The following is a 12245-nucleotide window of genomic DNA, read 5'->3' on the forward strand; positions in this document are numbered from 1 at the left end:
CTCCTGGACTCAAGCTATTCTCCCACCTCAGCCTCCTGAGTAGCTGGGACCACAGGCGTGTGCTACCATACCCAGCTAATTTTTTCTGTATTTTTTTGTAGAGATGGGGTTTCACCGTGTTAGCCAGGGTGGTCTCGATCTCCTGACCTTGTGATCCGCCCGTCTCGGCCTCCCAAAGTGCTGGGATTACAGGCTTGAGCCACCGCGCCCGGCCTAGTAAATACTTAATACATCTTAGCTATGATGATTAACTTTTGTTCTTTCTTCAGATATCAGCTCAGCCATCTAATCTCCCTTGGGGAAATACCCATTACGTTCCTGAACCCTTGTCATCCGCTACTTGGCTATAAGCTCTAGAAGTGACAACACACTTCACATCTTGAATGTATTTCCTAGTTTATAATTCATTTGGGCAGTAAATGTTTGTTGAGCACTTACTCTGTGCCAGGCTCTGCGTTTGAGTCATCCTTACCAAATGCACACAGCCAAAGTTACTCAGATACAAACGTGTACGTACACATAGCAGTAAATGGCAAAGAGGAGAGGCTGTGCGGCTAGACCCACACTCGTATGAGTCACTTACCTGTATCCCTGCTGCTCTCACAGCCTCGATTTCCTCTCTCTATGTCCTGTATCAGTGCTGTCCTGGGACAGAAGATAGGTTTTATGAACAAGGGGAACTGGGTTTCAGTTTCCCAGTGACAGGGTAGATAGGTCTGTTACCAATAACTAGCCCCTGCACTCCCCCAGGCCTTCCTCCTCCACTCAGGCCACATGTGACTCTCACCCCCCACCACTTCTCACCTGCTTCCCTGGGACCTGTTGGCTATGGTGGTGGCTGCCATGCAGGCATGGGTGCTGGGGTCCCAGCCACAGTAGGGGTCTCGGGCCAAGATGCAGTCATAGCAGGATCGGTAGCGGGAGCAGCTGGAGAGTGGTAGCTGGATGACTCCGCTAGGAGCCCCCACATAGAGGCTGTGCTGGGAGCCAGATAGGACAGTTGGTCAGCAATGCCCCTACTCAAACTTACAGATACACAGCCTCTGCCCAACCTCCCCACTCCCTCCTCCTATTTCAGCAAGCCTATATTAAGGGTCACAGAGAAGGGTTACCTGCATTAGAGAGATGACTAGATTTTCCACAGACTGGGGCTCCCTGAACACTTGTGTCTCTTCAATAATGTGCATCCCAGAGCCCAGGACTACGGCCTTGTGGATCCAGCCATCAGCTGGCATGGAAAGAGCAGAGAGTCAGACCCCAACTATGGGATCTGTTCTCAGCACCCTGCAAGAGGCCTAATAGGAACAGCTCAGGAGTCATGAGGTCCAGAACAAGGACTCAGCCAGGAGCAGTGGACCCTCAGGACATTGGGAACTCCAGATTAGTCATGGCAGGAATTAATGGATTCAGAAGCATTAGTGATCAGGGCCAACAGGGATCAGGGATTGGGATCAGAAGCACCTGTGCCCAGAAAGAGCAGGTCATAGGTGGGTCCAGCAGGCGTGGTGACAGGTGTCCCTGTAAGGTGTGTGTAGCGTACATTGCGCTTGAGCAGCAGGGGCCGTCCACGTGTGGGCACAACGGGCCGAGCCATCAGTGGGTGCAACTTTACAAAGTCCAGGACCAGGGATGGCAAGTCTTGGGATGAATTGTAGCCTTGGCTGCGCAATGAATCTGTGATACACTGGGGTGGGGGACAAAGGTGGTGAACCTCGGGACTCCACCACCTGCCTGCCCTCTCCACAAGGCCAGACTCACTGACCCTTCCCTGGGCTCTGCTCAGCACTGGTCCCAGGCCTGGGCACTCACCGAGCCAGGCCGGGGCTCAGGCACCCCACCCTCATAGCGACCCCAGCGCCGGGAACCATCCTGGTATTCCATATAGGGTCCTGCAAAGACAGCCTGGATCTCTGCCAGGTCATAGCGGCAGATGGCTGAAGCCTCCAGGGTCTTCCTAGGAATGGGACATAGGGCAAGGGGGGCGAGTTACACAGAGTCAAGCTTGCCCCCCAGCCCATGCTCAGCCTGAAGCTCACTGTTACCCTGGCCAACCCCAGCTATAGTCCCACAGGGCCTCTCCTGTGAGTCAGTGGACCACTGTATTCATTCTCTGGCTCTATGTGCTTGATGTGCTTAAAATTCTTGATTCTCTAGCTTGATGTGCTTAAAATTCTCACTTTGCCAGCACTTTGAGAGGCCGAGGCCAGTGGATCACGAGGTCAAGAGATCGAGACCATCCTGGGCAACGTGGTGAAACCCCGTCTCTACTAAAAATGCAAAAATTAGCCAGGCGTGGTGGCGGGCGCCTGTAGTCCCAGCTACTCGGGAGGCTGAGGCAGGAGAATCACTTGAACCCGGGAGGCGGAGATTGCAGTGAGCCGAGATCACGCCACTGCACTCTAGCCTGGCAACAGAGCGAGATTCCCTCTTAAAAAAAAAAAAAAAAAAAATCTCACTTTGCAGCCAGACCTCCCCACAGTGGATCCTATCTCATCTTCACTGACCTCTGCTCCAGCCCCTATGCTGTCCCCAGTTCCTTGCCTCCCCATTGTCTCTGCACTGACCACTGTGTGCTCAGCGTGAAGGCTGCATAGAAGTGTGTACGGCTTGAGGTTTCAGCATCCAGGCTGCAGACCCCACGCAGTGTCTCATACAGTGGAATGTGGCAGATGAGACGGGCTTTCAGGAAGGATGTCCACTTCTTCTGCAGGATCTTCTTCCCTCCCAGGTCTCCCTGGGGACGTAGGGGTACTGGTTAAGGGGCCAGGGTCAGAGGTCCAACCTCTATACCCATGCCCCAACATCAGCCCTATCCACCTTGCAGACACGAGCCACACGGGCCACACGGTGACTGCTGCGGCTCTGAGTGAAGCTGCCAGAGCCCTCCTCAGTGGCACGCTCCGTGAAGAAGTAGTATACCTTGTCGTCGTCACCCACTGCACTGGCCTTGCTCTCCCGCACGAGGACGGAGAACACAAACTCAGCATCTGTGGGTCAGGCAGTTTGAGAGGCTTTTGAGACAGGCTGGGGACCCCTTTCCCCCACTCTGAGGCCTACCCGTCACTTGACAACACATAGGAATGGAATGGACAGGCTCACCTGGGGATTTGGGGGTGGGGTGGTCAGCTGGCCAAGGGAGTAAAAATGAAGAAATAGTCCCCTACCCCCCATCATCCTGTGCCTCATCCTCCTAACCATTGAGCCAATGCATTGGTGTCTCCTCAGTTCTCAGGGAGTGTGGGTGGCGGCTCCGACGGATGTCGGGAATGCTCCGGAATTCATACCGAGTGGCTGTGTAGAGGCCTCCATCTGGCATGGGGACATTCCAGGTATGAGAGACATGTCATATACAACAGGGCACATGACATACATGGTGGCAGGTCCTAGAGATGAGATCCACATCCTAAAAACATCATGCTTGTGATAGGGAAGAGGGCCTGCTCACCAATGATGAGGCCCGTGAAGCCACGGGCTGGGTCGTAAGGACACTTCTCCTTCCCCTCCTCAAAGCTGGTTGGCAAGGTGAAGGCCTCAGCATCCTAGGGAACAAGGGACCAACAGTAACTGGTTCAGAGGACAGGTAGGGACAGTGGCTCCAAGTCAGATCAATCTAGGGTCAGGGATCAGCGATCAGGGCTAGGGGCAGGTTGTACGGCAGATGCACCTGACAGCAATAACTTAAGCATCCCCTGAGAATGACCTTATGGCCTAAAAACAATGTATGTTTGGAGTTCCAAATCTGCAAGTGGCCAACCCAGAGATTCACTCCTTATCTATGAAGAACATATGAGCCCCTAGCCCATCCTGTGGAACACATGCCATCCAGGGGATCAAGTCCCTTTGTTTTGGGTTAAATGAAGTTTGCCAGGTGGAGGTGATTAGGGGGAGGCTGCTGAGTGAAAATGCTATATAAACTGCATACTTTTTACAAAGGGGAGTGGTTCTCCAGTGCAGCCCACCACCACAGGACTGTCCTGTATGGAAGTCCCCTTAATAAACCATCCGTCTCCTTCACTGGCTCTGAGTCTCTTCTTTGGCATCTCGAACATGATCCCATCCCTAATGAAGTCAACAGAGATCTGGCACAACACAGGTATACTCACAATTGCTGCACAGAGGGGCTGGAAGGCGTGAGTCCCACATGCATAGAGATGGGTGGAATTGAGCCGCTGCAGGAACCGCACATGGTTAAAGCACTCTGTCTGTGGGATGAGGTGGAGAGGGCTGTGAGCCCCCTGACTGACTAGAGGCCTCCTCCATTAGTCTAGCTTGTAGTTTGGCTCTTGTCCCTACCCACAGGACAAACGGTTCTTTCCAAGATACCTGTGATCCTTCTCACTGCTCCAGAATATTTCCTGGAACTCACTCTCCTTGGCCTCCCAGTAACATGACACTGTTTCTCTCCTCTGTCCCTCAGATTATCTGACACCACTTTGCCAGTATCTCCTGTGTCTCTTGCCGTTCCCTCCACCCCTGGTTCAAGAGCTGCCAGGGATTCCACCATCCTGAGGTGCTTCTCCTCTCCCATTCAGCTCCTTCTCAGCAACTCTTTCTATTCTTGGAACTCCTGCCCTCCCCGCTGGGGTGATACAACCAAATCTATCCCTAGATGCCAGCTCGCTCTCCACCTGATATCCCAGGGATGCTTTAAACTCACCTTGTCAGAAGCCAAGTTCATCCCCTCCTCCATAACCTACATCTTTCCTAAACCTGTTTATCCAGTCTTTCCCACCTCACTTCATCCATCCTACGACTCAACTTAGAAGCCAGGAATTATCCTTGCTGCTTCCTACTTTCTCACCCCCACATTCAGTCCCTCTCCACAATTAATTCATTGTCCTAAATGTCTCTTGACTTGGTCCACTGTGACTCCACCAACAGCACCCAGTCCAAATGACCACCATGACCTCTTCCTTAGACAATTGCAGTTGTTACCTGATAGCTCCTCCCAACCTTCTCTTTTATAAAAATGACTTTTATAACAGCTATTTATTCAGTCAACGATGAATACATGTACATAGTATAAAACTCAGAAAGTACAAAGGCGTATGTTATAAACAAGGAGTCTCCCATTTATCCCTGTCTCCCAGGTTGCCTGCAAAGAAGACTGCTGTTACTATTGTCTGAAGTTTCCTTCCAGAGATATTTTACCAAACAACACACTTTTGCTACTCTCCAACCACTTTCCAAGGGATATTCTAAAAATGTAAACCTAGTCAGGTGTGATAGCTCACACCTGTAATCCCAGCACTTTGGGATACTGAGGTGGGAGGATCACTGGAGCCCAGGAGTCCAAGACCAGCCTGGACAACATAGCAAGACCTCATCTCTGTGTGGTGGCATGCACCTGTAGCCCTAGCTACTTGGGAGGCTTAGGCAAGAGAATTGTTTGAGCCCAGGAGGTCGAGGCTGCAGTGAACCACTGCACTCCAGCCTGGACAACAGAGTGAGACCATGTCTGAAAAAAAAAAAGTCAAGTGGATCACACCACTGTATCGGCTCATCAGTGACCTGAACATAGAGTCCCACATGCTCCTAGCCCTGTGTGATGGGACTCTGCCCCTTCCTCTGGCCTCACGCACCCCACTCCAGTCACACTGGTCTTCTCTGCCTGTCAAATGCCCTCAGCTGCCAGTCTCTTGACTCCTTTGCCATGTTAATGATTCCTCCTCTTGCCTGTTACCCAGGGTTTAAATCCATACAGGCCTCTTTGTGTCTCTTCCTGCTCCCTCACCTGGTACAAGCCACTGGCATCTGTCCCTCCTCTCCATAAGCCTGCTCAGGTCCCTTCCTCTGACCCAAATGATGCCCCAGCCTCCTCACTGCTTTTCCTGCCTCCAGACTCAGCCTATTTTCATCCATCCAGTGCCTGGGGCCAGAAAAATATTCCTATAGTGATGTTTCCCCAACATGTTTGTTTATTTATTTATTTCTATTTATTTATTTTTCTTGAGATGGAGTCTCGCTCTGCCGCTAGGCTGGAGTGTAGTGCATGATCTCAGCTCACTGCAACCTCCGCCTCCTGGGTTTAAGAGATTCTCCTGTCTCAGTTTCCCAAGTAGCTGGGACTACAGGTGTGTGTCACCACGCCCAGCTGATTTTTGTATTTTTAGTAGAGACAGGGTTTCACCATGTTGGCCAGGCTGGTCTCGATCTCTTGACCTCGTGATCCACCCGCCTCGGCCTCCCAAAGTGCTGGGATTACAGGCCTGAGCCACCGCGCCCAGCGGATGTTTACATTTTTTAAAGGGGGGTAGGGAGGTATTCTCTGCTCAAATAACTTTAGAAACCACAGGTGAAACCTATCTTTACTGGAGCCTGAAGGATGTTGCTGTGCATTGTGGGACTGGGCATGCAGTGTTTCCCAAACTCATTTGACATTTAAACCCCTCCTTTGAAAATTAGTGTTCCTCAGAACATGCTTTGGGAACTGTTCTATAAAGCCTTGCTATCCAAAGTGTGGTCTGGGGACCAGCAGCATCAACTTCACTTGGGAGCTTGTTAGAATTGCAGAACTTGGGCCCTTCCCCAGACCTACTGAGTTTGGCACCTGCATTTATAATATATTTGGGCGATACATTAAAGTTGGAGCCTCTACAGTATCAAATTGTGAGGGTGTTCACTGTCACAGAATAAAACCCAAACTCCCAGCTGGGCATCTGTGGCCTTCTATGACCTGGTTCCACCTGCCTCCCCAGCCCTGTTTTCTACTCGTGCTGCACCAAGAGGCAGTCTTTGATGGAAGCTCTTGGAGATGCCTTTTTAAATGCAGCTGTCCCAACACCACCCCCGGCCCACCTTGGCCCAGTGGACTTTGGGAATTTTTTTTTTTTTTTTTTAAATTAGAGATGGAGTCTCATTATATTGTCCAGGCTGGCCTCGAACTCTTGGGGTCAAGTGATCCTCCTGCCTTGGCCTCCCAAAGAGTTGAGATTACAAGTGTGACCCACCATGCCCAGCCCAGGGTTGTTTATTTTGTAAAAGCTCTCCAGATAGAGCCATTACATAGCCAGACAGGGGACCCTTGGAGACACCCTATTCTTTAGCTGGAAAGGGCTGACGCTTCATTAATGCCTCTCCATGGAATACTGGGTATTTCAACTATTCCTTGACCAAAGCCTCATTTTTCTCATCTGTGAAATGTAGGATAATACCATTTCATAGGGTTATTTTAGAATTAACTGAGATAACAGCTAAATCAGCACTTACTATAGATGATCCTTGACTTAACAATGGTTCAATTTATTATGATGGCTTTAATGGGAAGTAACTCCATCCTAAGTAAGCATCTGTAGAGGTTACTTACTGTTTTTTGTTGGTCTGTTTTTTTGAGACAGGGTTTTGCTTTGTCATCCAGGCTGGAATGCAGTGGCTTAATTATAGTTCACGTAGCCTCAACCTCCCAGGCCCAAGTGATACTCCCACTCAGCCTCCCAAGTAGCTGGGACTACGGGTGCATGCCAGCATACCTGGCTAATTTTTTTTTTTTTTTTTTTGTATATATTTTGACACAACAGGTCTTGGTGTGTTGCCAGGACTGGTCTCGAACTCCTGGACTCAAGCTATTCTCCCACCCTCAGCCTCCCTGAGTTGTTGGGATTACAGATGTGAGCCACCGCATCCAGCCTACTTATTGTTATGATGATTATTTGGGATCCCAGAGGAGATGAAGATGCCATTGCAGGACAAGCTAGTAGGCCACCAGATGTTTGAATTAGAAGTACTGTGCCCAGATGCCAGGTGCAATGGCTTACATCTGTAATCCCAGCACTTTGGGAGGCCAAGGTAGGAGGACTGCTTGAGGCCAGGAGTTCAAGACCAGCCTGGGCAACATAGCAAGACCCTGTCTCTACAAAAAATAAAATACTCAGCTCGGCGTGGCATATGCCTGTGGTCCTAGCTACTCAGGAGGCTGAAATGGAAGGATCCCCTGAGCCCAGGAGTTTAAGGCCACAGTGAACTATGATCATGTCACTGTACTCCAACCTGGATGACAGAGTGAGACCCAACCGCAAAAACAGAAAAAAAAAAATGCTGTGCCCATGGCTTGCCACTCTGGCAATGCTTACAATGTTTACTGTGGTTGCTGAGATTTACTGGCAGGTCTGTACCTACCCATCTGTGTCCCCAACAACCCTGGCATCCCTGATTGAGGAAGAAGAGGAGGAAAGGAGCTGGGGACAGGGCAGATGACATACCTGGTTGTTTTTCCCTTTTTGATGACATTTGCTTTGCATCTCTGGGGAGGCTTCCCAGTGGATCTAGTGGGGGCAAAGGGAATAGGCTGATGCATTCACCCCAATACCTATTACTCATAGGACCAGGCAACAGGACCCCACGGAGCTGGGGAAATTGGGGTGAGGATCAATTTCAGAAGGAACATTGAATGCAAGGGACACCTGGGCTGGGAAGGGCAGTGCTGTCTGACCAGGGGGCTATGGAAGGCTTGGCAGGGTTTTCAGGAAGTTGAGGTCCCAGGGAGCTGGATGAGGATGGAGACCCTCTGGGTGGTCCAGGTTCCAGGGCCTGACCTCTTTGTGAGCCCCATCTCCTATGTCGTTGGCACTGAGAGAGAACAGGGCACCTCGGGCTCCCACCAGCAGCCTTGCTGAGGCCTCCTCCAGGAGCAGTGTTGAGTAGTTCTGGGCTTGGCCCTCGAAGTGCCGGGTCCCAGAGAGCTCTGGGGAGAGCAGGTACAGTGAGTCTAGTTCTGGGGTGCCTTCCCACCCCCAGCCCTGGCTCCTGCTGCCTTTTGAGGTTGAGGGTCTAACCTTCATAGGGTATGGTCATCCGAGGGGTGGCATCTAGTTCTCTAGATGGTCTCCGCAGTGAGGGTCCCGGGACTGCAGTTGCTGTGAGGATGCTCAGGAGGAGGGGCCACAGCCTCCCCCACATCTTCCTGGGGAGGCCCAGACTAACAAGACCCCCAAAGGGAGCCAGAGTCACAGGTTGTAGGGGCAGGGAATGGGAAGCACAGTCACAGAGGTCAAAGTCCAAAGAAGTCACTTGGAAGGTCAGGGGTCATAAGCTCATGGGAGTCAAGGAATCATGGGGCCATGGGGGGTCCTGGAATCGGGGGGACATGGAGTCACAGGGTTGTGTGGCCATGGAATCCCAGCTAAGAGGTCAGAAGGAGGGAGGGGTCACATGCCTTTCTGCATCAAATGCAAACTCCATGGTGAGAGGGAGTTGTGAAGTTCTAGAGGGGTTGTAGGTTACTGATGGGGTCACCCTGCCCCCGACAGTAGAGCTAGTCCTGGTTTTCTGAGGTCCGTTTTCTGAAGAAAAAACAGGGGAAAAAAAAAGCTCTTTGATCTGTATGTGGGTGGAAGATGGATGGCGTTACCCAGACTTCAGGGGGCACTGAAGGAAGGAGGCCCAGCATCCACAGAACGCCCACGACAGGATCAACTCACAATCATTCTGTCTATCCCTTTGCTGTGATGCTGGAGGCTGGGGTGGAACTTACCTTCCTTACAAGACCCTAGACACCCACAACCCGAACCCAAGGTCATGACCCTCTTCTGGCCAAGTCAGAAGCTCCGCTAGGCCCTCAAGTCAAAGGAGCTGGGGTTCTCTGAGAGAATGCCTGCTTCTCTCAACAATGAGATGCAACTCGGTCAGCAGCTGCCCCTGCTGCCTGCGGGGGTGCCTTATGCAGGAAGGCCTGACCAGAGAGGTTTAATGGGCCTTTGTTTATTTTGTCCTGCTTTCCCTTTGTTTTTTCTTTTCCCTGGCCTGAGAGCTCCCTCTGGAATTTCTCTTTAATTATAACTTCTCCTTGGTATTCCTCTCTAAGGGGGTACAAATCTCTGCCCATGCCAGTCTGTACTGCACCCTCTGGCTAGGCATCCACACATGTCCCTACCTGCAGGTAGGCATTCACAGGCATTGGGGTGGGTACCTAGGGTCCCTCTGGTTGCACAGGTGTAATGTCTGTGCAGGAGGCTGTAGTGTGCAAGGCCAGTTGATACATAAGCAATGTGAAGAAGGTAAATGATGGGATCCCTGAGCCCTTGGACCCTCCCTCAAGCCAACCAGTTGGGGAGGGAATGGGGGTGGGTGGCGGGCCTCTCCCAACCCCTGTAACAGGCCTCCTAATCACCAAGGGTTTCCTTGAAGAGTTCCTTGGCTGGGTGAGGTGTGGAGAGACCTAACCCATTCCATCTCATCTGTCACCCACAGGCAGGGCCAGAGGGTGCCACTGGTGCCTTCTCTCCCAGGTCAAATATTAACTCTCTGGCCTTGGAAAGAGGGGAGGAATCAGGAACTGGCCAGAGGGATAACAGGAGCATTTATTCAAGAGGTAAAGGTCAGCACTGCAGGGGCAGAGCCCTGAGGGGGAAGAGTCGACTATGAAAGGCAGAGAAGAGGATTCCTTGATCCTGAAAGGGTATAGGCTCCCTGTTTGGGAGCTGGGACAGCAGGAAGCTTCAGGCAAGCTGGCCATGCCCCACCCCTCCCTGTGGAGGCACACCTGTTTACCTTTGGGACCTCCTATTTGCTCAGTGCAAAAGGCATGTGTGTGGAGCACTATGGCTAGGAGGAACATGCCCCAGGTTAGAGGAGCCACTCAGTGTGGTGCATGTCACACTTACAGTTTAAGAGTCACGTGGGTGACTCTAGGAAGATGATGTACACACACATGGGTGCACACATACACACACATACACATTCACAAGGAGGACTGTGAACACATGGATTCACAGGGGTCACTCACGCATACACTCACAGGGAGGTTTGTGCACACATATGCTCACACAGGGCCACAGCCACAGGTAATCATACATATTCACATGTGAAGTTGAATTTACATGCCCATCCATTCAGCAGGTCACACAGCCTCAGAGGCTGAGGAGAGATAAACCCACACATAAGGGTTTCTGTCAAGGACGGTGCACCTATTCAACAGGAGGGTTCTATCCATACACATGTATGTGTGGGGACATGCACACAAACCCATTGATGTAGTGGGCCAGGCAATCATGTTCACAGAAGGGTCAAGTACATGTGTGTTCACACAGAGTCCTTGAACACACAACTACATCCATGCAGAGAGAAGCACACCTGCATACAGGGGTCCAGTTTTCACCATAGGCTTGGGGGCTGCTAGTGTCCACTGGGGTGAGATGCAGAGAAGAACCCTGCCTGCGTTCCTGAAAGTCCCAATTCTAAGGCCCAATTTCAAGTGTGTGTGTGTGTGTGTATGTGTATGTGTGCGAGGGGGGTGATGGGGGAGGCTTCTGACCTTGCATGGTCAGATGGGATGGGTGCATAAGTCAAGGCCGCTCTACAAGGGAGGGAATGGGAAACTAACCCAGGCAGGAGGAGGCCCCTAGCTTTAGCAAAGGAAAGATGGAATGGAACGCATAACTTAGTACTCCTCCACCCTGATGTATATTGCAGTTCTAGAGGTAGGAGACGGGCTGGCGCTCTCAACCCCCACTTAACCTGTTGGGAGGGGGCGGGGCTAAGTGGGCGGGGCGGAGCATACCACCCCTCCCTTCAGTGGTGAAGCGGGTTTAAGGTCTCCTATCCACGCCCCACACTCCACCCCAAGTTCCACAGTTCGGGTTCTTCCCCAGGGCCAGCCCCCTGAACTCTGATCACCTTCCCTCTATTAGATCCTGGGGTGGAGGGAATTGGGGAGGAGAGACCCTTAAAACAGGATCAATGGAGGATCAGCAGGCTCTCGACCTTCATCCCAGATGTCCACCTGCCTCGTGTAGGCGGTAACTCCCTCTGCCTAGTAGGATGGTGGTCTCTCCTGGCTTGAGAGAGCCCCTCCCCCGGTACGCCCTTCCTACAACATCCTGGACAGTCCGCGGTTCTCTCCCTTCGTCAGGTCTAACCTCAGTCTCTACTGCTGCAGCTCGAGGACAAGGTCTCCTTCGATCCCGCCGGACGCCGGGAGACGTGACCCAGATCCTGGGGAACACTGTTCGCCACGCGGACCCCTCCCCATGCTGGTCCCCGACTCCGTGATGGCCGGTCTGCACCCCGCGCAGCCCGAGGCCTGGCCCGCGCCCCTCTAGAGCCTTCATGCAGAATCGGGGGACTTGGCGGTGAGAACGGCCTGGCCCAGCTTGGAAGGTAGAATGGACGTGGGGAAGGCCTTGCCCGACCCCTGGCCCGAAGCCCCCCGACTCAGGCCAGGCCGCCGCCCGCACTCCCCGCCTTGCTCACCTTTGCGCTCGGATCCAGGGCCATAGAGACAGCAACGCGCGGCTCCGCGGCCCCACAGC

General features: G+C 52.2%; 1 protein-coding gene across 1 annotated transcript in view; it reads right to left on the reverse strand.

Annotated features, from left to right (window-relative positions):
* Positions 1 to 12245, reverse strand: part of SEMA4G (sema domain, immunoglobulin domain (Ig), transmembrane domain (TM) and short cytoplasmic domain, (semaphorin) 4G) — a 16738-nt gene extending 4493 nt beyond the window's left edge. The window contains exons 1-14 of the mRNA XM_011935533.1: positions 12187 to 12245; positions 8772 to 8914; positions 8532 to 8680; positions 8199 to 8261; positions 4104 to 4202; positions 3446 to 3539; positions 3196 to 3309; positions 2818 to 2987; positions 2565 to 2734; positions 1810 to 1954; positions 1462 to 1684; positions 1113 to 1228; positions 805 to 980; positions 584 to 645 (exon numbers count right to left, since the gene is read on the reverse strand). Coding sequence (XP_011790923.1) covers positions 584 to 645; positions 805 to 980; positions 1113 to 1228; positions 1462 to 1684; positions 1810 to 1954; positions 2565 to 2734; positions 2818 to 2987; positions 3196 to 3309; positions 3446 to 3539; positions 4104 to 4202; positions 8199 to 8261; positions 8532 to 8680; positions 8772 to 8895 — 1705 coding nt within the window. The 5' untranslated portion in view covers positions 8896 to 8914; positions 12187 to 12245. The remainder of the gene's footprint in view (positions 1 to 583; positions 646 to 804; positions 981 to 1112; positions 1229 to 1461; positions 1685 to 1809; positions 1955 to 2564; positions 2735 to 2817; positions 2988 to 3195; positions 3310 to 3445; positions 3540 to 4103; positions 4203 to 8198; positions 8262 to 8531; positions 8681 to 8771; positions 8915 to 12186) is intronic.

This window comes from Colobus angolensis, unplaced genomic scaffold (assembly GCF_000951035.1).
Source record: "Colobus angolensis palliatus isolate OR3802 unplaced genomic scaffold, Cang.pa_1.0 Scaffold144, whole genome shotgun sequence".
In the NCBI taxonomy this organism is placed as follows: domain Eukaryota; kingdom Metazoa; phylum Chordata; class Mammalia; order Primates; family Cercopithecidae; genus Colobus; species Colobus angolensis.